At 42.8% G+C, this 26,779-nt stretch overlaps 1 protein-coding gene across 1 annotated transcript in view; it reads right to left on the bottom strand.

Annotated features, from left to right (window-relative positions):
* The window catches only part of GSDME (gasdermin E), an 89,115-nt gene that overhangs the window by 30,115 nt on the left and 32,221 nt on the right, over positions 1-26,779 (bottom strand). Inside the window, exons 6-8 of the mRNA XM_075271447.1 lie at positions 15,250-15,438; positions 7,155-7,282; positions 4,784-4,970 (exon numbers count right to left, since the gene is read on the bottom strand). Coding sequence (XP_075127548.1) covers positions 4,784-4,970; positions 7,155-7,282; positions 15,250-15,438 — 504 coding nt within the window. The remainder of the gene's footprint in view (positions 1-4,783; positions 4,971-7,154; positions 7,283-15,249; positions 15,439-26,779) is intronic.

The raw sequence follows: 26,779 nt of genomic DNA, 5'->3' as shown, positions 1-26,779 counted from the left end.
CGGGAGAAATTGCATAACAAAATGTGAGATGCATTTTCTCCTTTAACCCTTTGTGAATGTGTTAATTTTAGGTCTAAATGAATGTATTAATGAAAAAAAATAAAATGTCTAAATTTGACCTCCATATTATTTTTATTCTTATGAAATGCTTAAAGGGTTAACAAACATCCCAAATGCTGTTTTGAATAATTTGAGGGGTGTAGTTTTGAAAATGGGGTGATTTATGGGGGTTTCTATTATATAGGCCTTTATAATTCCTTTCAGAACTGAAGTGGTCCCTAAAAAATTAGTTTGAGGAATTTTCTTGTAAATCTGGAAAATTGCTGTTACACTTTAAGCCTTGTAACATCCAAAATGAATTAAAAGACGATCAAAAGATGATGCCGATATAAAGCAGAGATATGGGAGATAATATTTATTCATGTATTTGGATGGTATGACTATCTGCCTGAAAAGCAGAGAATTTCACATTTTGAAAATTGCAATTTTTTCCAAATTTCCATCAAATTTGCTAGTTTTTTTTATAAATAAATACAAAAATATTGATTAGTGTTTACCACTAACATGAAGTATAATGTGTTACGAAAAAACAATTTCAAAATCACTTGTGTAAGTTAAAGCGTCTCAAAGTTATTGCCATTTAAAGTGACACATGTCAGTTTTGAAAAAAGAGGCCCGGTCCTTAATGTACTTCTGGGCCTGGTCCTTAACCGGTTAATGGCTGCATGTGCATATGAGCTTGCTGGAGCCGCGTGTCATCCTGTGAAAGCTCCTGATTCTCGTCCTTGTCTGTCTTTCTGAATTAGGATTTTTATCTCGCTCAACTTTGGGTTCTGTCCTATTCCTCTCCACATATGAAACTGCTCACCTAGGTTGTTCCTGATTTTGTGATTGAATGTTCGCTTTGTGTGGGCTGTTCTACTCTCTAGAAGTCCTTACACATGACCTGTCACCTTCCCTGACCTGTGTGTTTTAGCAAATACTTGTTATTCACATAATATAACAATTCTGAACTTTTCTTATAATTATTAACCCAAAGGAACTGCAGCATAGGGCTTTATGACACAGTTAATTCAGGTATCAGGTGGTATTGGATTTAAAGCCATCATATAGCTCATATAATATGGACATATTACACCCATCTGAATCAGTCCTTAGGACAGCTTATATTAGAGATATGCAAATAAGCCCTTCTTGAAGGAAAAGGAGACCTTGCTCTTTGCTCTCGCACCACCATTTGAAAGGTAGTTCCTTAACCTTGGTTCACATCTGCATTTAGTAATCTGTTTGGGTCCGCATGGGGACCCACCGAACGGTCTACCGAACGCACTTGCAAGTGGTGTACAGTGAAAGCACATGGATCCCATAGACTATAATGGGATCCGTGTGCTTGCTGTGTGCCCGCAAGAATCACGTGGACAGAAAGTAGATTGTGAAGTACTTTGCTACCTGCATGTTCCCTGTGGAGATCTCACAGAAAGCACACAGACCCCATTATAGCCTATGGGGTCCGTGTGCTTTCACTGCACAACACTTGCAAATGCATTTGGTAGTCCATTCGGGGGGAAGGGGGAGGAGGTCCCCATGCGGATTCCCCAAACGGATTAACGACGCAGATGTGAACGAGGCCTAAGGGGGCATTCACACGGAGGAAGTTGCCGCTGATTCTACTGCGATAACTCACATCAAAATCTGTACGGAAATAAAGCCTCCCATTGACTTCAATGGGTTCCGTTTTCCCACGCGGAACCCATTGAAATCAATGGGAGGCTTTTTTTTTCTCATTGTGTTCAATAGGTTCCGAGTTATCGCGCCAGAATCAGCGCCAACTTCCTCCATGTGAGTTAGAGTTTTCCTCTGTATATTTTCTGCTTCAATTATGCTATAGGGAAAATCCGAAAATGTTGCAATTTTTTGAGCCAAAGCCAAGAATGGGAAAGGAATGAGAAGCATGTAGGAACCTTCTTATACTTTTACCCTCTTCTCAATTTATTCCTGGGCTTTGGCTCAAAAAAACGCAGCAAAATCTGCAACAAAAAAAGCTGTGTTTCTGCAACGTGGGACCTTAGCATTAAGGAGAATCCGCTTTGCATCATACAAGAACTTATTTGCAGAGTTCTTAGCAGGGCGTGCCTGGTGTAATAAGTTCTCTTTGGTGAAAAAGGGGAACTTGCTCTAGCGCCACCTTTTGGAAGACTGCTCCCTATAGAACATTGCCTGTATTTCCTGAAACTACATGCTCAAGAGTTCTGGAAATCCGGTGAGCTAAACAAAAGTTACTCTTTCTGTATTGACAAAAGATGTTTTTTACTGAATTTCTGTAAATGGAATATTGTAGTCTGACACATCATACCACGCAGACCTTTCTCCAGAAACCCTAGTTTTTACTGCGGAACAAGGAGCAAAAAAGCACTCTTTTGGCCTCCATTGTTATAATGGAGGTTTGTCTATTTACATTAACGCTGGGAATTTTCGATAAATGCAGAGCTAAGAAAACCAGAATCTGTGAGAACACAGGCTGAGCTGTTCCACAACAAAATCCTGAAAAAAAACAGGATTCAATTCAGCTCACGTATTTGTTATCTTCCACCTGTAACTTCATGTTCCTGCTAACTAGAATCTGATGTGATGTACGGCAATGTTGATCTGTGTGGGAATAACATGGGCTCTATACAGATCTCTATCACAAAATTAAAGTTTACCTTGAGGGCCCATTCAGACAGCAGAAAATGAGAAGAGGAACTGAGTTGGACCCCGGTGGAAGGATGATGGTTAAAGTTAACTACACCCCAAATGACTGTCAGAATACACCTGAAGGCGACAGACAACGAAAATGCTGATGAATATTACAAGAGAAATTCAGCAGTATTTTCTTCTATAACATTGTCTATCGGCTCTCAACTTGTACATTGGAAAACTGAAATCTGTAGGTAAAACACTCAGCAATAACCGGCACGCTGCATGTTAGGGGCTAGGGATACACAGCAACTCTGGCCATGACTCTTGTCGCACGATCAACGATCGATGTGTCGCCTCATGATTCCTTTAACCATATTAGTGAATAGAGTCACACTGCAACCCGAAGGTGCCATGGCTGTTGCAAAAATGTTGAGTAATGTTTGACTATTTTTTTGTGACTAGAAGTCGTAGTACCAACTGAGTCTCAATGTGTTTCCATTCAGTAACATGAATGAAAGAGCCACCAGTTGGCATTGCAATCTGTCATTGTACAATAGTCACAGCCAAAGTTGGTGGGTAGCCCTAGCCTAAGTCTACCCCTCATTCACATCTGTGTTTGGTAATCAGTTCGGGGAGTCCGCATGGGAACCCCCTGAATGGACTACCGAATGCATTTGCAAGCGGTGTGCAGTGAAAGCAGACAGATCCCATAGATTATAATGGGGTCCGTGTGCTTGCCATGAGATCTCCGCACGGAACATGCAGACAGAAAAGTATATTGTGGAGTACTTCCCTGTCCGCATGTTCCCTGCGGAGATCTCATGGCAAGCACACTGACCCCATTCTAGTCTATGGGGTCCGTGTGCTTTCACTGCACACCGCTTGCCAGTGCCTTCGGTAGTCTGTTCTCGGGGTCCCCATGCGGACTCCCCGAACGGATTACCAAACACAGATGTGAACCAAGGGAAACTTTGCTTTTTGGGTATGTATATAGAATGTTGATGGGATTTGTTTAAATCTCAACTATGCTATAACTGTAAATCGCCCTCTATGCTATAACTGTAAATCGCCATCTATGCTATAACTGTAAATCGCCCTCTATGCTATAACTGTAAATCGCCATCTATGCTATAACTGTAAATCGCCCTCTATGCTATAACTGTAAATCGCCCTCTATGCTATAACTGTAAATCGCCCTCTATGCTATAACTGTAAATCGCCATCTATGCTATAACTGTAAATCGCCATCTATGCTATGACTGTAAATCGCCATCTATGCTATGACTGTAAATCGCCATCTATGCTATGACTGTAAATCGCCATCTATGCTATAACTGTAAATCGCCCTCTATGCTATAACTGTAAATCGCCATCTATGCTATAACTGTAAATCGCCATCTATGCTATGACTGTAAATCGCCATCTATGCTATGACTGTAAATCGCCATCTATGCTATGACTGTAAATCGCCCTCTATGCTATAACTGTAAATCGCCATCTATGCTATAACTGTAAATCGCCATCTATGCTATAACTGTAAATCGCCATCTATGCTATGACTGTAAATCGCCATCTATGCTATAACTGTAAATCGCCATCTATGCTATAACTGTAAATCGCCATCTATGCTATAACTGTAAATCGCCATCTATGCTATAACTGTAAATTCGTGGTGACTAATCGTTGCGACTTTGCCCAATGTGTACAGTCCTTAGCAGGGAGATCAAATGATCGCCCCTGGTCCCACTCCCAGCAAAACAACTGCAACCAGCCACAAATGTTACCCTGCAGCATCTGTTCTGATTCACTCAGCAAAGGATTTTTTTTTTGCTTAAAAATATTATCACAAATCTGATATATATTCTGAAACTGTTGCATCGACGTGGAGCAGATTTACACCAGAATGTTGGGAGATATTTATAGACAACCATTAAATTCTTGTCAAGTGTGGAACAAAATATAGTATTAAAAAAAAAGCGTTTATGGCCGGATGTTAAGGGTTCGGCTGCCGAGTGAAGGGAAAACATTTAATAAATCCACATTTTAGTAGGAGCCTTAAAATATACTGAATGAAAAATAAAATAAAATAAAATAAATGTATTACCATCCAGTGCACTGGTAAGGATGTGGAAGGCTGCGATCAGGTCCTTTTTAGATGGTTCTGTAAGGTTCTCATTTTGCAGATCATATCCTACAAGGGTCAGGATCTTTTGTGCATATTCTTTTTGAGACAACTTTAACTCACTCAAATACGTCAGGCCGGGCTTAGATCCTAAACAGATCTCTTCTACCTACCAGAAACAAGACAGACAATCATGTAGTAATCATTAATCAGCAAAAACAGCCGAACATCTGATCTCTGTGTACAGATCGCTCCCTGCTTAGCGGAGCAGACGGGAGCAAAATGAGCTGTATTTAAACAGTACAAAAGCAATGATGCAAATGGAAAAACAAGCACAGTAATTATGCCCCTCAGCGAGATCACGCTGCTGCGTCTACTAAGGCTGCTTTTGGCCCGCCAATGAATTTAGTCTTAGCGGAGTCTAAAATGATGTACAGCATTGCCATGGATGCCTCCATTCTTAATGTATTAGATTGATATTCAAGTACATAACACATGAGACTGTTCACACTGGCTGATTGATATGGCTAGGCTATCATGATCCATTATGATCTCTTTGGGATTTATTATTTGTATGATTGAGGATTAGGTATATGGGCCCCTCCTGACATACTGGTCAGATATTGGAGGTTTCTTGTGTTTTTTTTGTAGAATAGAAGAATGGAGCATGCTACACTAGACAAAATGTAAAGCACACCCAACAGAAAAAAAAGCTATGTGTACACATATCTTAAGGCCTCGTTCACATCTGCGTCGGTAATCCGTTTGGAGAAGTCCACATGGGGACCCCCGAATGGACGACCGAACACATTGGCAAGCGCTGAGCAGTGAAAGCACACGGACTATAGACTATAATGGGGTCCATGTGCTTTTCGCACTGTCTCCACACGAGTCATGTGGACAGGAAAGTAGATCGCATGTTCAGTGCAGAGACAGTGCGGAAAGCACACGGACCCCATTATAGTCTATGGGGTCCATGTGTTTTCACTGCACACCGCTTGCCAATGCGTTCAGTAGTCCCCATGCGGACTCCCCCGAACGGATTACTGACGCAAATGTGAATGAGGTCTAAGGCCCAACGATGCAGAGATGCAGCATGTTCATTTAGCTGTGGTATTGCAAGCAGTTTCCTTACATATTTAATAGAAGTAAAATGCAGCAAAAACTCATTGGAAAACAATGCGGAAAAACGCTTGATGCATTTTCACTGCATTCTGCTTTAAGGCTAAGGCCCCACATAGCGGACCACAGCCAAAAAGTGCTGCAGAAAGAAAAAACTGAGACAGAAACGAATTTCAGCATTTACGCTACATGGGGCCCCGGCCTAAGGCCTTCATGGTAGCGGGCCACAGCGAAAAAGCGCTGTGGGAAAACGTGGCTGCTTTTCACAGAGAGTTCACAGAGTTTTCCTCTGCAGACTTTCTGCTTCAATGACATAGTGTATTGTATGAACTAAGTTACCGCAGCTCAGCTCCTATTCATGTGAAGTAGAGTGGATATGCAGGATTTCGGTCTGGTCACTACATGGAGAACAGAGCTATCTGCTCTATTCTCTGTGTATTAGCTTATAAGAATAGCCTATTCATGGGGGTACCACAGGTGAGACCCCCACAGATCTGATTCTGATGACTTCTCCATAGGGACCATTTTGGCGCTGATTTTGATGCTGAATCCACGTCAGAATCCATGTGGAAAAAAAAGCCTCCATTGACTTCCGCTAACGGAAAAAGGAACTCAGGAGGCTATTTTTCCACGTGGATTCTGACGCGGATTCAGCGTCAAAATCAGCGCCAAAAAACGCTGTGTGAATGGACCCTTAGAGTGTCCAGCAAAACATTCAGCTAGCAATGTTAGGGTTTATTCACATGCTGCTGTTGAATGATGGTTTTACAAAACCATGTCAAACAGCACGATTCAAGCAAAATATTAAAATCTTGTGATACGAAGTAATATTGTATGGTTCTCGGGAATTATACTGGGCATGTATGCCAAGAAAAGCCTTTCAACAAGTATGCTACATGTAACAGAGGCCAAAAGTTTATTTTTGAGATTCTCAGTCCATGTTTTCAGGCAACCAAAAGGAAGTTTACCGTGATGTATACCCTTTGTTATTTATTTGGACCCAATGGATGACCCATTGTATTCCACTGCATGCCTACATATTGTGTACGTCCTCGAGTCTTCTATCAAGAGGATATATCACATAATGTTCTTAATGTATACCGCCAACACAAAGCTCAGGCACCATGTATACAGACCCTAGCCAGGAGACGTGTTGTGTTTGGAATACTGTATCTTCACAGACCCCTTATGTAACACACAATACAGTAGCAATAAAATGAACCGATCTTACCACAGCCTGTATCTGAGCGATTGTTTGCCCATCATCTAGTATTTCACAGAGCAGATTATACAGCTCTTCACGCTGGGCCTCGGGAAGCTCTTGTAATAAAGCAAACTGCTTTGTAAGCTCCAATATGTCTTTCAAGAGAAAAAGGGAGAGAAAAAAAATCAAAGTGCCTTTTATGCTGCTATGAAACAGCCATATGACATAAGCAAAGTAATAATATCCGCACAACAAAACAGCCTTAGAAGATGAGAGCCATTTCATAGATTTGTTCCTGCGGCACGGTACAGCCTCTTCCATGTTAGTTAAAACATTTTGCTAGTGTCGGTTCGCGCTCGCCGCGCTTAGCCTGTGCATTAATGCAGAACGTACTGTAACAGTAAATGTATCGTAGCTCAGTGCCACACCGCTATCTCCTGCCAATGTCCTCCTCATTATATACAATAGATTTCACAGATGGTTTTATTATACGAATAAAAATCTGCTGGACAGAGAAAAGACTCTTCTTAGGGTGTGAGGTAAAGGCGCCATATTTATTACTCCATACAAACAATACCAGGCTAGACAAGCAGATTGCCACTGCCACTAGAAAACTAGCCATAGACCGGGTCTATTCTCCAGCCCTTCATGCCTTTGGCTGCTATTGAAGTTGCCACTACCAGTGACCATTTTTGCAAAAGTGGCTAAAGATTGCCCTTGCTCATAGCGCATTCAGTGGCGGTCAGATGACAGCGTTGTGTGCAAATCCAGAACTTCTTTGGTTTAGTCATCTATTTAAATTACATATAGTAGTCAGAAAAATGTTGCTTAAAGGGATCCTATCATTGGATACCCTTTTTTTCTCCCTAACACATAGGACTAGCCTTAAGAAAGTCTATTCTTCTCCTACCTTTAGATATCTTCTCCGCGCCGCCGTTCAGTAGAAATCCCGGTTTTCTTCGGTATGCAAATGAGTTCTCTCGCAGCACTGGGGGCGTCCCAATGCTACGAGAGAACTCTCCAGTGCCACCTCCATCATCTTCTGGAACGGCCTCTCACTGTGTCTTCTTCTGGGTTTCAATCTTCCAGGCCTCCGGCTGAGCCACAAGAAAATGACCGGTTACACCAGCTTACTGTGTAAGCGGCCATTTTCTTGTTGCCTGGGCATGCGCAGTCAGCTCTGCCCACGGCCTAGAAGACTGAAACCCAGGACGGAAGAAGACACAAGGAGAGGGCGTTCCAGAAGAAGATGGAGGCGGCGCTGGAGTTTTCTCTCGCAGCATTGGGGACCCCCCCCCCCCCGTTCTGTTTGAGTGCTGGAGCCCACCCCCAGTGCTACAAGAGAACTCATTTGCATACCAAAGAAAACCAGAATTTCTACTGAACGGTGGCGCGGAGAAGACTTCTAAAGGTAGGAAAAGAAAAGACTTTCTTAAGGCTATTCCTACATGTTAAGTCAGAAAAAAAGGGTATCCAATTGAGAAGATCCCTTTAAAACTAAGGTCCCACATAGCGGGCCACAGCCAAAGCTCAGCAGAAAAGACTATGGTGGAAACACATCACATTTCCTGCAGTGCTTTTCATAGAAAACAAAACTCTGTGGACTTTCTGTCCCTATACAGAAAATGCCAGCTTTTCCTTAGGCATAATTGATATGCTGCGAGTTACAAAAATGTAACGGTTTGTGAAATAGCAGTATTTCCAATGCGGATATCTTTCTGCAATGTCTGGATGGGAATCTGTTCCTTTTGGAATAGAAATACTAATTTGGCAATTAAATCCGCATCATGATAATAGACTTTTTAACGGAGTCATGCATGATGTTAAGGATGCTGCCCTCTAGAGGGCGGCATACAGAGGCACTGTTCTCCTAATTACATCCTGGAGAATAGATTTGCATATTTTTTACCCAGAATCCCTAGCAGAGCAGGAATGACTTGTAAGTCTCCATACTGCCTATGTAGGCACACACTCTCCCTGATGTGTACGATTATCCCCTGGATGGGATTAGGCAGAATCTGGTTCACTTTGAAGGTACTGTAAAACACAGCACATTTTTGATATGGTCAAAATGTCCCTACATGTAATGTAAGAGACAATGTATGAAGCAGTCAGACAGTCAGGGACACAACACACTATGTAAGTAACACATCCAATGTGATGAACGCAGTGTCTCATGTTCTAAATTGACTCGGGGGTCACGACCTGACATACCGGCTCTAAACCAGGACTCATTACCATTTGGTCTCAGTCAAGTTAACACGTAATATATGATAGATACAATCCCTACATGGCCTGTTATATTTAGGATTTTAGTTCCTGTTGTCTGATTCCACATTTATTTGCCTTCTCATTCCTAACGTCACTATTACTCTATATAGCAATGGTGGTGGATGACCATCCTCAATCACTAAAAATTACAAAATCCCAATACTTGTATCTTATTACCATGTCAGACCTGCAAAACTACCCCTAGTCATAAGCTGTAGCCCATATATTACCTAGTAATGGAAAAACTGTGTCACTAGCAATGGCTATAAAATACAATACATTTAAAGGGATCCTATCATTGGATACCCTTTTTTCTGACTAACACATAGGACTAGCCTTAAGGAAGTCTATTCTCCTCCTACCTTTAGATTTCTTCTCCGCGCCGCCGTTCAGTAGAAATCCGAGTTTTCTTCGGTATGCAAATGAGTTTTCTCGTAGCACTGGGGGCGTCCCCAAAGCTGCAAGAGAACTCTCCAGCGACGCCTCCATCTTCTTCTGGAACGGCCTCTCCCTGTGTCTTCTTCCGTCCTGGGTTTCAGTCTTCTAGGCATCGGGCAGAGCCAACTGCACATGCCGGGGCCACAAGAAAATGGCCGCTTACACAGTAAGCTGGTGTAAGCGGCCATTTTCTTGTTACCCGGGCATGCGCAGTCAGCTTTGCCCCAGGCCCGAGACCTAGAAGATTGAAACCAGGACGGAAGAAGACACAGGGAGAGGCTGTTCCAGAAGAAGATAGAGGTGTCACTGGAGAGTTCTCTCGCAGCATTGTGGATGCCCCCAGTGATACGAGAGAACTCATTTGCATACTGAAGAAAACTCTGATTTCTACCAAACGGCGGCGCGGAGAAGAAATCTAAAGGTAGGAGAAGAATAGACTTTAAGGCTATTCCTACGTGCTATCGAGGAAAAAAAGGGTATCCAATGATAGGATCCCTTTAACTCCTCCCTATTCTTCACTCAATGAACAAATTACATATAGTAATGTAACCATTGATACTATGTATAATGATAGCAATTGGGGCAACTGTACAACCAGGGCAAACAGAGGATTAAGGGTCCATTCACACGGAGGAAAATGGCGCTGAATTTGGTGCTGAATTTCAGTTCTGCTAGCAGAAAAAGGAACCCATTAAAAAGAATGGGAGGCATTTTTTTTCAGCGCTGAAATTCAGCACCAAATTCAGCGCCATTTTCCTCCGTGTAAATGGACCATAAAGGAAGCCTGTCAGGTCCAAAATACCTTCCAAACCAATAATAGTGCTGTGTAGACACCTTTAATAGAGAGGAAACATGCCTTTATGGCCTCAAACTGATGAAGGTATGCTGCTGTCTGTAAGCATGTCTTCCAAATCAGGCCCCGCCCCCAGTGCACTCGGTAGCTGACCTGCATATCTATGGAAAATATAATTATCTCTCCATTGCTTCATCAGTGTGGCCACAAAGCCATGTTTACAATCTTATGAAAGGCCCCTACATAGAACTATTATTGGTTTGAGAGGCATTTTGGACCTGACAGACTGATGAGAGGAGTGTCTAAGTGTGGTAGGGACCATGAAAAAAAACTGCAAAATTTTGCACCTTCTAGCTCCGATTATACTGCACTTTCTACATGCACCATAGCAAACATTTTTAAAAATGGTGGTTTAGTGGTTTGTAATAGTGTAATTGTAATATCCCTGGGAAAATATCTCTCTTTAGGGCCAGAAACGCCGCAGTTTGCCAGCGGTGGAAATCACGGCATTATACAGTAACTGCAAAGTAGATGGGATTCATGCGAATCCCATGCCCACTTTGCGGTAAAAACCGCAGCGCAGACACGCTGCGATTTCTAAAACCGGCACAGTTTTGGAAATCGCAGCATGTCAATTATATCTACGGAAACGCCGGCGGCTTTCCCGTAGATATAATGGAAACAGAAAGAGAAAAACTATGTGAACTTTCTGTTCAAAGCGCTGCAGGAAGGACCGCGATACGTCCCATGGGGCCTTAGTCTTAATGGGGTTGTCCAAGACTGGTTATTGATGGCCTGTCCTTAGGACATCAACCTCAGCATGCTGGGGTCCGACACCTGGCACCCCCACTGATCAGCACCCTCACAGCACGATCTACAGAGCCAGAAGCAGGCAGCTCAGTACACTGCATAGTGGCTATATGGCACTACTGTGGCTCAGCTCCTATTACGTGAACACCGTTTGCAAGGCTGAAGAATGACAATCCAAAGTACTGGACCTGTTCTCTGGGTCTGAGAGGTGCCAATTATTTTATTAAACTTTTACAACACCTATTCTCTTAAGAGGCACAGGATGCTGTGAACAATTTCAGGCTTTTAGTGGAAACAGCAGTTAGAAGAGTGACATGTAATAGTGCACATAATGTTAATGTAAGGTTGCTCTGTGATGTGCTTGTGAGTGAGCCAGGCTGGGTGTCGAGTGCTTTTGTTAGCTCAGCAGGGGTCGCTTCAAAGGAAATTTATACTGCACATAAAACGTACATTATTTATCACTTAACAACTATAGTGCTTCAGGGACCTCCTGGCACTGGACGCTTTACAACTATTAATTATTACTCTATCTATTTGTAATTAATTACCTCATTAACCACTGAAGGCGCTATTCTCCGCACCTGGAGCCAAATGTCAAGTAGTATTGGAGAGGACTGGCTCTGACGGACTGTGCTAATAAAACAGGCTTTGTTGTTCACTTTCTTTCTCTGGTGCTTATAACAGCTCCATCATTATAGTGGGTCAGCATGAAAGGACACGTGAGGGCGCAGGCTCGATAATACACTCATGATTATGTAATATTACACACACACACATTGCAAGTCAAGAGAGTTCCTGCCAACGTAGCCTGAAGATACAACTGAAAAGTGAGAGCATGCTAAGAGAACAAAATGGTGTGCCTAACACTGCTGGAAATTAGCCATACATATATTATTCCAGATTCTGGTGTAAAGCCCCATGCACATAGCCAAGTGGGTTTCCGATGTGGGGCTGAGTTTGCAGTCTAATGCACTCAGATGACACTTGAAGTGAATGCATCCCGTAATGGTCTCGCATCAATGGGGGTTTCCGATCCATTCAGTTCCAATGACAGCTATGACTATAGAGCAAGTCCTATGTCTCATTGCAACAGAATGGATCGGAAGCCCCCATAAACGTGAACGCATAACAGAATGCACTTGGATGTCACGTCAAGTATCATCCAAGTACATACCGCTGCAAACTCAGTCCCACATTGGAAGAACGCTTGGTTGTGTGCATGGGGCCTACGATGTATGATAAAAGTTGCAATTTTTTTTAAGGAAGGGTGGAGGAGACTTACAGGAGGGAATGTGGACTCTCACAGCCAGGCTGATTTATGATATTTTACGCAAGAAAATGGTGTAAATTATAGCTGAAATCTATGTCAGCCACTACGCCAGAAATCTGAGATTCTGGTGCATAGAAGACAGCAAATGTATCTACTCTATACACAGGCATTAAACTTGTAATAAATAATGTGCATCTTAGGGCTTGTTCACACGGAGTAAACGCGTTTGCGCCGCAATTTTGTCGGTGCATGTTTGCGGCTGCGTTAGCGCCGCGTAAATGCGCGTTAACGTAGCGTTAATGCGACCACAAACATGCACCGTCAAAATCGCGGCGCAAACGTCCCGTAAACGCGGCACATTGCATGCCGCGTTTACTCCGTGTGAACAAGCCCTTACTCTGGCGCAAGGCGGTTACTCTGCAAAACAGAGGTTGGTAGCCTGTATTCTTCACAATAACATTCATGTAGGTCAGATCAAGGAATTATAGCGCCATTACCTTAAATATCACTATAATAAAACAATGGGGGAGATTTACTAAGGCCTGGTTCACACCTGCGTTCGGCAAATCTATTTGAAATCAGTATTTAATATCTTCAAAACCTGAGGCCTCGTTCATATATGCATCGGTAATCCGTTTGGGGGAGTCTGCATGGGACCACCCCCCACCCCCCAACTAAAAACCGAATGCATTGGCAAGCGGTGTGCAGTGAAAGCACATGGACCCCATAGACTATAATGGGGTCTGTGTGCTTTTCGCACAGTCTCCGCACGCAACATGGAGACTACTTTTCTGTCTGCATGTTCCGTGCAGAGATCGTGCACAAAGCACACTGACCCCATTATAGTCTATGGGGTCCATGTGCTTTCACTAAACACTGCTTGCCAATGCATTCAGTAGTCCGTTTGGGGGGGTCCCCATGCGGATTTCCTGAACGGACTATCAAGCACAGATGTGAACTAGACCTAAAATTAAACCACAGAGTCTTACAGGAGGTCTGTCACCAGCACCCAGAATGTCAACCTCTGTAGATTGATAGGGTATGGTCAACTGAATCAAACTGTGTCTTTTTTGCTTGTGAATCAGTAACTCCGTCAACAAGATATCGTCAATATGTAAATTAGGTTTTTGGATGACTATATCTCGACAACAGATGCACCGATTCACAAGGGGAAACTACTGTTTGATTCAGGTCAACCTAACGTATCTATCTGCGGGGCTGAGTTGTTAGTCTGGTGACAGAACCCTTTAAAATGTATCAAAGTGGCTGAAACTGGATGATAATCTGATGCTTTTAGACTGTTTTAGGTAACATGCACATGTCCGTATGCCACATAAAAATACAAGGTCATGTGTATGGGGCCATAAAAATGAAGCGGTCAGTGTGATAGTCGTGAAAACCACGGCTAACCCAATAACTGTGTACATGGATGTGTGTATGCGGCCTAAGGTTGGGTTCAAATCTGCTTAGGAGTCAAATCTGTAAGGGTAAGTTCATATGGAGTTTTTTGGTCAGGGTTTTGAGGCCATATTCGCCTCAAAACCCTGACCAAAAAGGACGACTCCCACTGAAATCAATGGGAGCCGCTCAGGAGCTTTTTCCGGGAGTCGTTTCTTCCAGCTCCTGGGAAAAAGAAGCGAGATGCCCATTCTTCAGGCCGAGTCGCCTCGTGATTCGGCCTGAAGACACTCCCTCCGGAATCTGCAGCGGAGGGGGCCTCAGGTTCCGGTCCAAAAGACGGGTTGCCGCGACGGAAAGGCGGTGCCCTGCACCGGCATCCAGCCGTGCTCTCCACTCCGGATTAGGCCCCATGAATGGGCACCGGCTTTCAGTCGTGGCAACTCGTCTTTTGGACCCGAACCTGAGACGGCCTCTGCTTCAGGTTCCGGTCCAAAAAATTCCATCTGAACTTACCCTTATAGTGTCAGCCAAATATTGGAAGTCTAGCAGTTACAGTTTACAAGAATGGAAACCCATAGGTGTCCACTAATTTTGCAGTCCTTGTGTCCATTGCTCTGGTTCTTCAACAGGCCAGATCAATGGACACACGGCCTCATATGTGAACATAGCGTTAACTAGGTTTATAATATTCATACTTTGTGGCATAAATTCGTGCCAGAATTTTGTCACACAAATCTGGAACATTGCTAGACTTCCAATAATCATGCATGTCCTGCTAAGAATTCTGGATAAGAAATACAAATAAGACCTCATCGGTGAAAAAGACTTATGTCAAGACCTCTTACACAGCCCGCCAGTACCCCAATCTGCACTGGTGAGAGGGAAAAACCTCAAAACAGCTGTCTGCGGATGAGTTCCTCTTCCATTTGGAGACGTTATACTGGCTTGGCTATTATTCATAGATTATGCCCTTAGGTTTCTTTGAAAACCAGATGTTAAACTATATGGAAATATCCTAAAATAGCGGGGTTCTCAAAAATAGCTTTTGAACTTAAATAATTCTTATATTGTGACCGGATTTCTTCATGAAAACAGATGTGAATGGTGAGACATGGGAAATACTGGCTGTGACAAGTTACCTGGTTTTAAGAAAGACAGGGCCGCATGGCTTGGAGCAAGCTTCCCATCAACAGTCACATCTCTGAACCCATCCACGACGTCAAAGTCACATAGAGACCGAGAGAGGTCTACACCTGAGTTACTACATAGAAACTTCTCACTCGACTCCTTCTCAAAGCCTCCTTGTTTTTCAGATAACAAACAGAATTCTGTAAGACAAAAAACAAGCACCAGTGATATCGGGTCATACGTGACAAGAAAGACTCTTATACATCATTACAGGTATTGTCCAGCTGATAAATAATCTTGAAAAAAAAGATATAAAAAAACAAAAAAGTAGTGCTACTCCTCTCACCGCTCACCCACTGCCTTTGTCTCAAAGCTTTTCCAATCCACCGCGGGACCGTTACTTCCTGATCCTTCTCCACACCCAGAAATGACTGCTCACTAAACACCGATTGAGGCAGGTCACCATAGGCACCAATGACTGAGTGGCCATCTTCTGTGTGTTGAGAGGGACCAAGAAATAGAGACCGACTAGGAGTCGTGGGTTGCATGATGGCTCAGTGGTTAGCACTGTTGCCTTGCAGTATTGGAGTCCTTGGTTCAAATCCTGCCAAGGACAAACATCTGCAAGGAGTTTGTATGTTCTCTCTGTGTTTGTGTCGGTTTCCTCCCATACTCCAAAGACATACTGATAGGGAATGTAGATTACGCCCCATATGGGACAGGGACTGATGAGGACTGTGGAATATTGTTGGCACTATCTGCAGATTCAATCAAAAATTGCTGGAGAGAAAAGTCCTGCATGGAGGACAATGGGGTCTGCAGGTAACTGCTGTCTTTAGCGAACAGGCTTTCAGTCTTTCAGGGTCCAATGTGAACCTAATGTAAGCTAAAATCAAATAAGCATCACATTGGGAAATAAGTAAGGCGAGTGTAGCTTCTTTATTTTATTTTTTAAGCCATTCTGATTATTTAAAAAAAAAAAAAACAACCAAAAACTACTGCGGTGGTTGTACCAATCAAGTCTATGGGACAACCACTATAGTACTCACTATGGCCACTATTAAAAGTATAGCGAGTGAGCACGGGGGGGGAATCCAAAAATAATGACCTCTCCAATAGTTATCTCAAATGGACATCAATTTTACAAAGGATAATCCCTTTAAGATTGTATAACTTTTGAACGGCTCTTTAACTGGCCATACAACTAGATATTTATTTTTTTTATAAGCAGCTTTTTGCTAGAATTTTACATAAATAACTGTTAGGTGTTTCCTAATATAGAGGATGTTTTTGGCTTTATTTGTTATGTTTCTTGCACTGGTAATGGAAATTCACCCGGAAAGGAAACCTTTCATTACCATCACACCCTGTCAGACATCACGCTGTTCTCAGGCAGCCCTCACCACAGGCAGAGGTATAAATGACACCATGCGGTTTGACAGCTGCACAGTGCCGAGATGGCCCGTTCTGCACAGACCACTTCAGACATGACAAGCAGGCTCCTCCCATTATCTCAAGGTCACTGAATACGTTTTCCAGGGTAACTGAGTTCTTTGTCCAAATCAGTAGGACATTAACCCATGCTGGGAATATACTACAGTCATTTTCTAGAGCTCAGCTAGACTGAACAACAATTTAAAGGATGTAACAAGGGAAAAAGTAAACTTGGTGTAAGGCTTCGTGAACAGAACCGTAGTTTTGGTCCGTATGCTGGCTCTATTTATGGATCAGTGAAAACGGATGGCATACAGACCCATTCATTTCTATGGACACATACACATGTTCATAGTTTTCATGCATCAGTGTCTAGAAATAAGCCACAAGATATGGAGCGGCTCCTATACCTGTCTAGTATTACAGCTCAGTCTATTCATTCAACTACTGACCTACAGCCATTGCGACCTCCCAATTGGCCCCAAGCCCCCACTTTTACTTTCTTTTATAATAGGCTGTTGCCTTCTTGATCATTCCAACAGATTACAGCCGATATTCACTTACCCACAGATTATGTCCAGATGCTGAAACGTCACGTCTCAATGTTTTTCAGAATCAGGACATAATATACTCCAAAGCGGAGGCAGCCACAGGAGCAGGAATGGGCACGTGGATATGGGATGTTACCTGCTGGAATAATTCAGCAGGTAATGGCCGATGTCGGAGGCCAGTGACTGTTGGGGCCAATACCGGGGGCTATAACTGCGTTGGAGCCAGTAAAGTGGGCCAATAAAAGGAGCAGTTACTGCCTGGGGGGCAGTAAAGTGGACACTATAGTGTGTGTGTGAGGACTAGTACAGGGGGCTTTATACTATGTGAGGACATTAAAGGGGGTAATATACTGCGTAAGGGCAGGTTAATGGTGCATCATACTGTGCACGGGTCAGTGCTATGTGGTGTGAGGGGCCCAAAGTCAAAAGTTTGCTATGGAGTCCAGTCTTTCCTAGTTATGCCCTGGAACTTATGGATCCGTGAAAAACATGGATGGCATAAGAATGCCAAGCTGTGTGGCATCTGGTTTGATTTTACAACAAACACTTACACTGTCTACGGTCATGTACATGATGTTTAGGAGCCTATTCACAGGCAAATAATCTGGTCGTAACAGAAGAAAAGCATAATGACACTTACACTTAGCAAATTATAGGGATGAATGGTTGTTAATAAGATTGGTCATTCCCGTATAGTATGTATTACTGATGGCGGCATATCCTGTGTGCATAAGGATGTGCTCCCTGCATAAAAGATGACATCAATGATAAACATTCACTTATCGGCTGATCAATGGCCATGTTTACATGGGCTGATGATCCGAACCCAAGGACCATTAAACGATTGCCAATTACCTTCCTATATCGGCGCTCATTACAGCCAAATTATCTGCTTGTGTAACTAGGCCCTTAGTTATAATGGTTAATGCAAACCCACTCTACATCTCACAGCCACAGACCAACAACAAAGAAGAGCTTATGAATAAAAGAAGTACATGCACAAGGCAAATCTAAAGTGCTATCGATTCTCAGCATGGAAGGCCTCAGTGGAAGAGGTTAGTGCAGGCGAACGGCCTCCAGTAAAACTCTGAAAACAGACTATTTTTATTGTGAAGGATACGTATACGATTGGGTTCTATAGATAGATCGCGACAACCTATGGAGACACCTGTGCTGTGCACACCTACTGTATCTGCAACCAAACATAACACTACAGGTCCAGGTGCTAATGCATCTGCACCACGTCCTACCACAATCCCTATGAAGGGGGCAAATTTGGGATGGCGCACAATTGTGACCAGTAATATTCGCTGCCTGAGATACAGTTATTTATCATATAACAGATCTTCTTGCTTTATTGGTAATGTAGCAGGTTTTTATGTGAATTTCAATGTCATAGGTTCTCTTCCTTTACTGTTATATAATGCGAGCCGTAAATTTCGGCAGCTCAAGAAGCATGTTCCTCATAAAGCAGCAAAAGGACAGAGGAGCTCTGTGACAGTGATACTAATAAAAGACCTAATGTCATTTCCCAGAAGAAGCGGCACAGAACAGTCACGCTGCCTGCCAAGGCACAAGGGTTAATTACACAAAAACATCTCATTCGCTTCTCGGACTGGGTCATGCACTGCTAGCATTATACTACACAAACCGATTAACGGTGTGAATAAAACCCAAGGAAGCTGTAATATTGATGGGCTATCTTTAGTCTATGCACCCCTGGCAACCCCTAGTGCTGCGGCATCTTCACTGGATTACAGTGGTCCATGTACATGCAGCGGTGCAGAACATTGCTGCTCCATCCAGTTTAGGCTCCATGGTTTGTCAATCTGCTAGCTGTGTTTTTAATGGCTAGCACATTGACCCATTATATTGTAATGATCCCCTTGACATGACTGTGCATTACTGTCGTCCATGTAAGAGGCGTTGCACCCCAGAGCAAAATTCAGGACGGATTCAATTCCTTGTTGCTAGCAGAATGCTGTTGCAACTTTTTATGGTCACTATTCTATTGCAGTTACAGCAGCGTGCACCTGCATGTTTTGTCCATATTGTTTGGCAGTGCTTTTGGGGTATTGGGCGGCCTCCATTTTGGTTTGTGAATGCCACAGGTCTAGGGAGAGGAGATTGAACAAGTTATGGCTGAAATACCCTTGCAGGTCCTAAGATGGGCGAGTCATTTTAGTATATGGACCCACCAACAGTTGTGGCAGATGGGCTTACAATTACTATTTTATTAAAATGTAAAAAGTACCAAGAACCTCATTTTCATGTATCCTTATATAGATATTTGCAGTAATGCCTTTGATGCCAGCAGAATGCACTTCCAACTTTTTGTGTCCACATTTGTGTTTCAGCCACAGCAACGTGCACCTGCATTTCTTGGCAGTGCTAACCAATTTTTCTGGGTCCCATTCCTGTCCATTTTGCCCCCAGGCTCAGTAATGGGATGTATAGGTACGTTCGTGTTCATGTAGCCTTACTTGAAAGGGATGAAGCTGCAATATTTTGCTATGTAAATATACCGCAGTTCACAGATAGAAGGTATATCCATTTAAAAAATTAATTGGTTGGAGTCAAAACATACCAATCTGACCCAATTAACTCTAAAATAGGACCTTTCACCATCTCCACTAAGCCAAACTCTTTGCATCCTTCAATAGGTGCTGCTCCACTGATTCCGCTGCAGTTGGATTTTTTTCTGTAGCCCCCACCATTCCTGAGCAATCAGTGCTAATTTCAGGACTAATATGCTAATTAGGCTCCCTACTGTTAGCTGGGCTGAGGTCCATGTCTTTCTGGCTCAGTTCAGGACCACCTATCTGACAGTAGAGAGCCTAATTAACATATCGGGAACAGTGGGAGCTAGAGGGGAAAAAAAATTAGAACTGTGTCTACTGAAGGATGCAAAGTGTGGATGGAGGTAGTGAAAGGTCTCTTTAAATAAGAAATAACAGATACAGAGACTCATGATGTACCTTCACAAACACATAGGGGGCCTATCTGTTCCCAATCTCTACAAATATTATATTGCTACCCGATTACCCGAAATATGCTCTGTCTAACACTATAGACTGTCCACAATGGGTTTTATTAGAATCGAGACCGGTAGCACCAGTTTCACTCCAGCCTATGCTATGGTCCTCTCAGTCGTCCTCCTTCACAAACCCCCTCCCTCCATCCAGATGCTAGGATCACTGACTACATGTTACACTTATGGAAATGGACAAGATTCCAGTATAACCTGTAGCACCATGTACCACCCTCCTCCCAATTTCCCAGATCCAGAATAACAAAACTATATATCAAAGTTCTGTGCAGCTCTTGCTCTATAACAATCTGCCAGCGGACTGTACGGTATTTTCAATGAGACAGGTTGGGTTTAAGAATACCCACATCAGAAGATGGAGGGGAGCAGGATGGAACCATAAGTCTATCAGACAGTAGCACATCAGGATTTTTCATTGTCTCCCCATTCCTAAGATCATTGTCCCATTCTAGGTATCAGTTACGTCTCTGCATCACAATATCACAGAACCCAATAAACATTATTTCCCGATATCTTTACATTTCTTCTCTGTGTACACTATGACAGGTCCCCTAAGGCATGAAATACTCTAAGTTCAGACTTGGCACACAACCTGTTGACAATAAATGCTCATGTTCCACGGCTGCTTTATCACCATCATAACACCTACTTGTACCACCCACTGTCACCCAGGCCCTGCCAACCTCACAAGTCAACTCATTTGTACAGATCGTAAAATCTTACTGTTCTAATATATTTTTATGTAGTTCTGAGCATAAAATGTGTCCGACGCAATTATACTCGATAAAGGGTCAGTATTTTCATAGGCCTATTTAAAGAGATATCGCTATAAAACATGTAGGCGAGTGTATAGAGCAACATACCCAACCAGGGTGCTGTGATACTCCAGGGGCAAGATGGCGGCATGCCCCAATGTCAATTCGATCTGCATCCTGAGGACACAGACAGAACTGAATATAATGGTGAAGCCGGAAGCCATCAGACAAGAAATGCAGTAGGAGAGTTGTAGGCAAAGAGTGAGAGGTCAGAGGTGTGGGTCAGAGGGGTACTATGCTCCTTACATGCCACCTGTACCATGTGTACAGTCTAACAGTCCATGCATGCTCTACTAGGGAAAGGAATATGCAAATAAATTCTCCTTAAAGGAAAACTCGCTCTAGCGCTACCTTTTGGCAGGTAGGTTAATGGTAGCTATACAGATCAAGGTCTCGTTTTCTCTACCATAAGGAACAGGTTCCCATTGACAGACGGCTGTTTTAAGGGGTTTTTTTTTACCCAGAATGCTTAGCAGAGCATGCATGGTACAATAAGTCCCTATACCAGTCCAGTCTCTCCCTAATGACACATTACCCTTTCTCATCTAGGTTTCATAGAAAAGGTGATTCTAGGACCAAATTCCTCTTTTGTTTTCTTAAGGCCTCGAACACACGGGGCACGGGACCGCATATTTTGGTCCTGATTCTGATGCGGGAAGCCGCGTCAGAATAGGACCAGAATGCATCTGCCGCGACTGTCATGGCTTCCAACAGTCGTGGCTTCCTGCTTCCGAGTAGGCCCCAATGAATGGGCCTAGTCCGGAGGGTGCTGTCGCAAGGTGGACGCCGGGGCTGACTCGGCTGCGGAATCCGCCTGAAGAAAGGGCAGCTCGCTTCTTTTTTCCGTGAGCCGAAACATACCGCTCACAGAAAAAGGAAACTAGCGGTCTACATAGATCTCCATTATGAGGGGGCGGATTCTGAGCTGGATTCAGCATCAGAATCCGCCCCCTCTTGCCCTGTGTGAACGAGCCCTAACAGGGCATGTATGGTCTAGGAAGGCCCTGTGGAATAGCTCTCTAATAAGTCATTACCCCTTCTGATCTAAATTTCATAGAAAACCAGGCATTGATCTATAGGGAACTACCTTCCAAAAGGTGGCACTATAGTGAGTTTTCTTTTTTTTCCTATGCAGAAGAGCATATTTACGTAATCCTTTCCCACAACTCCTTATGGAGCAATTCTTTATGTAGTCTGTTAGACTCTATAAGGTAGCCTGTAAAGGTGATGCCTTTCTAGGTAGAGCTAGTACCCCTTTGTGACCCTAATTTTACAAACGAAACATATTTATTTAACCTTTCACCTGAAAATTTAAAAACTGCATAAAACCAGATCAAAATGGCTGTTTTTGTCTTTTGGTGGAAATTATTGGCAGGGGTCCAAGTACGTAATGACCCCAGTTCAAGCACACTTAGCAGGGACATGGTCTACGAGCCTTGTGAGCAGCAGTCAAGCAGTCCTCAGATACCACAACCAATCACATGTCCACGAGTTTTCCTCCCAGTGACGTCACAGGCATATAGCAGATTTCTGCTGATGGCATGTTCTAGTCAGTGTGGAAAATATCAATGTGTCCAAGTCCTATATCTCTGGCCATATTCCCGGCTTGTGACCTCTGCATACATTTACCACATAGTCTTACCTAGTGCTGACAGACGACTCTGCTCTATACACTGATCTCCCATAGGAATACAGTAAGCTACTTGTCACAGTGTACTGTATATTCCCTACATTGGTGCCTTAATGGAGCTGAATACTATACGTCATGTACATGGGGCTTAGGCTCTGGTATTTATAATATAATGCATTTTATTTCTATAGCGCCAACATATTCCGCAGCACTTTACAATCTGTATTTTCCTCTGGCAGGTTTCATCTAACAAGCGCTGCTAACATTTGGCTCCTGGGAGCTGCAGCTGGTGGCGTCGCCTTATTTACATGTTATTTACATGTTACATATCGGCATAGGGGTGCTTAAAATATACTGCCAGCTACAGAGCCAGCTTAACCCTTCAAGGGCACATCCTCGCTTCAATGCTGAAGATTTTTACCATTTATCCATCTGTGACTTCATAAACCAGAACTTTCTTATTTGCCTGTTAGTGAAGCCATGTGAGGGCTGGTTTTTTGCATGACGAATTGTATTTTTCAGAGCTACTGTTACGTTGTACATGTTTTCTTCAGCTTTTGCAGACAGAGTGAAAAGAACATTGCGCTTCCATCATTTTTTGGCTATCAATTAAAAAAAAAGAATTTATTTTTTTTTTTCAACAGATCACTATGATGTTGGCAATATCAAGGCTTTATTAGGTTGTTGTTTTTTTTTTACTGCTTTTACAAAATAGGATTTATTTTTCTAAATTAAAGAAATTTGCTTGGGTCACCAACTTGTTTGTTTATAGATCTGTGTGACAGCTTGTTTTTGGCTATAGTTGTTTTGGTTACATAATTGTGGCATAAACCAGGTTTTTGATCCTCTTTACTTATTTTTTGAAAGGGTGGTGACCAAAACAATTTTCAATTTCTTTTTTAAAATTGATTAATTATTTTTTAAAATAAATAAACAAACAAACAAGGTTCAGTTTATGTGATAAATTTATATTTTAATAGTTCAGACTTTGCATAAAGTCTTCAAAGTCAATTTAGATTTTCTTTGTCTACTGATGACTTGTTTTTCTGACACTAAAGAGCCTGACATACACTCACAGATATCTGTGGAAAAGCTGATCTGCTGAGTTGGATAGTTCCACTCGGTATCGGGTTGCTTTGATTCATGATAAATGACAGATGTGCGCCATATTAAACTACATTGTGACTTCATTAATAGAAGCCCAGAAGAGCTCACAATCTACCTATTGACAGTGATTTATTATTTTACCTTATGCTTTCTCTGTCCAGAGTGACAACAGGGCATGGGGACACTCATAACCCTATAGACTATAATGGGGTCCGTGTGCTTCCCAATAGATCTCCGCAGGGATCATGCGTACAGGAAAGTAGTTCACAATATACTTTCCTCTCTGCATGTTTCCTGTGGACATCTAGCGGCAAGCACATGGACCCCATTATAGTCTATGGGGTCCGTGTGCTTTTACTGCATACCGACGCAGATGTGAACCAAGCATTACTCATAAAACTACCTGTACAAACAAAAAATAAGCTTCTGTTCACATTTTCAATTCTGTGCTATTCTGCCCGACAATATGTTGGACACCAGAACAGAAATCCAATTATCTCATTACTAATCAATGGGATCCAGTGGGTGCCGCCATTGTCTATTACAAGACAGATCCAGCACTTCAAATTCTCAATTTTTGTGTTTCTTCAGTTTTAAGTTTAACATTTTTCTGCCCATATTATTCTTCTAGTCTTCTGATATTTCAGACTATTTAACAGTACTATTAAATCAACAGAAAGTTCTGGTTTATGATAAGTTCAAAGAATTTCTGCTGTAATATTTTCTAATGATGGCAGAATCTCACGACTAGGCGCTGAAATAACACACGAAGACAGCAGAGAAACACGAGGACCCAACAATTTGCTCATCCCTTCACCCAGCTCAGCAGTGAGACACATATGTGCTAAATGAGGGGAATGAATGTCCTGAGGGAGAAGGAATGGAACGCAGAGGTGAGAACTTTCCACATCAGGTCACAGTACTGCAGGTTGACAGGCGGGTATATTCGCCGTACGTTCACTCCTCATGCACCAGTGGAACAGGAACAAGCTTGTGGGTGTCAAAACGCATCAGCACTAAATTATCACATTTCTGGGTTACTTTTTCAGCTATTAGAACGTTAGAATTTGCTGACCATAAATACAATTAATATGCAAATTTATACACATTAGCATTTTAAATAAAGATATGTTGTCCTTGTTTTATTTAGCTTTTATTATGGTGTATATGGCATTATCATATAGGAATATTGAAAGCAATCCTTGACTTTTCTACATTTTACGAAAGGTTTTATGGAAGTTTTAAACGATTTAAGATCCGTGGGGGTCCGACACGCGAGAGCCCCATGGATAAGAGGGTTGAAGCGGCTTCTGTGGCGCTTCCACATTACTGGCTATGTGACATTACAGTCATTGTTCACAAGGCCCAATCGTAGCTCAGTCTCAAACAAGTGAATGTGCTGACCTTTAACACCAAGCACAGCTGCTGTACAAATGTATGTCTCTGTTCTTGGTAAGTAGTGAAGAGGCTGCAGCACTAACACGAGGATAAGTGTAAGTTCACAAGGGTTTTTTTGGTTCGGAACCTGAGGTGGAGGCCGCCTCAGGTTCCGGACTAAAATACGGGTAGCTGCGACTGGATGCCGATGCAGTGTACCCACATCCAGTCGTGCACTCCTCTCCAGATTAGGCCCAAATAAATGGACCTAGTCGGGAGGGAGTGTCTTCAGGCGGATGTCGTGAGGCGACTCTGCCTGAAATAATGAGCATCTCGCTTCTTTTTTCCAGGAGCCAGAACAAGCGGCTCCTGGAAAAAAGAAATGACCGGCTTCCATTGATTTCAATTGGAGCTGTCTTTTTGGTCAGGATTTTGAGGAGGATACGGCCACAAAATCCAGACCAAAAAACCCTGTGTGAACTTACCCTTTAAGGAGAAGTGATCACTTACAGAGGCTGGAAAACCCTTTTAGGATGGGGGCCCCACATGGTGAAAACATCACATAAATCACGCAGTGATTTGTAAGTATTGTAAGCGGCCATTTTCTTGAGGCCTGTGGGCATGCGCAGTCTGCTCTGCCCCAGGCCTAGAAGTCTGAAACCTGCGCCTGAAGAAGACGATGAAGAGGCCGTTGCTGATGAAGATGGAGGCGGCACTGGAGAGATTTCTCTTGCAGCATTGGGGATGCCCCCAGTGCTGTTTGAGCACTCGGGCCCGCCCCCAGTGCTGCAAGAGAATCCATTTGAATACCAACAAAAACCGGGATTCTTACGTAACAGTGGTGCGGAGAAGACAATAAAAGATAGGAGAAGAATAGCCCTTCTTAAGGCTATTCCCATATGTAACTCAGAAAAAAATGTGCTTGAAAGATAGGATCCCTTTAAAAACTGGATAAGGTTTAGAACTGAGTGTATGCAAATTGGTCGTTTTTTGAGATTTCGCTTATTTGTCAATATGCAAATGACTCTTTGGTGGTGTGGTTGTCATTGCTCACTTGGATAATGGCAAAAAAGGCAATATATTGGCAATGGATGCACTGATTCACAATGGCAAAAAAAATGTTTGATTCACGTGACCCTAACCTATCTGCAAGACAGGGTCGATATATTGGGTTACAGTGACAGTCTCTTTTTAAAAGTCCAAAATGCAAAGTCGCCTGGGATTGGAAACCAACATGACTGGATAGCATACATGCACAATTTAACACGCACACCATTTTAAGCACAAATCTCTATTTTAATCTGGACTTCTGACTAGCTCAAAAATTGGTAACACAACCACGACTACTGGGACCTCCATCATTCACAAAAACAGGGGCCTTGTGTCCCATGTTTGAATGGAGCAAAAGTCATGCATGTATGTTGCCACTCCATTCAATCTCTATGGGACTGAGATACAGCCATGTACAGAATTAGTCCCATAGATGTTGAATGGAGCAGATGCATGCAAGTATGACAGACACTCAAGTCAAATAAGGGTCATGGGGTCCTAAATTCATGATCAGTGAGAATACCCATG

The sequence above is a fragment of the Leptodactylus fuscus genome, chromosome 4 (assembly GCF_031893055.1).
Source record: "Leptodactylus fuscus isolate aLepFus1 chromosome 4, aLepFus1.hap2, whole genome shotgun sequence".
NCBI classification, from domain to species: Eukaryota; Metazoa; Chordata; class Amphibia; order Anura; family Leptodactylidae; genus Leptodactylus; species Leptodactylus fuscus.
The sequence above is the reverse complement of the archived record's forward strand: the minus strand, read 5'-3'. Positions and strand labels throughout refer to the sequence as shown.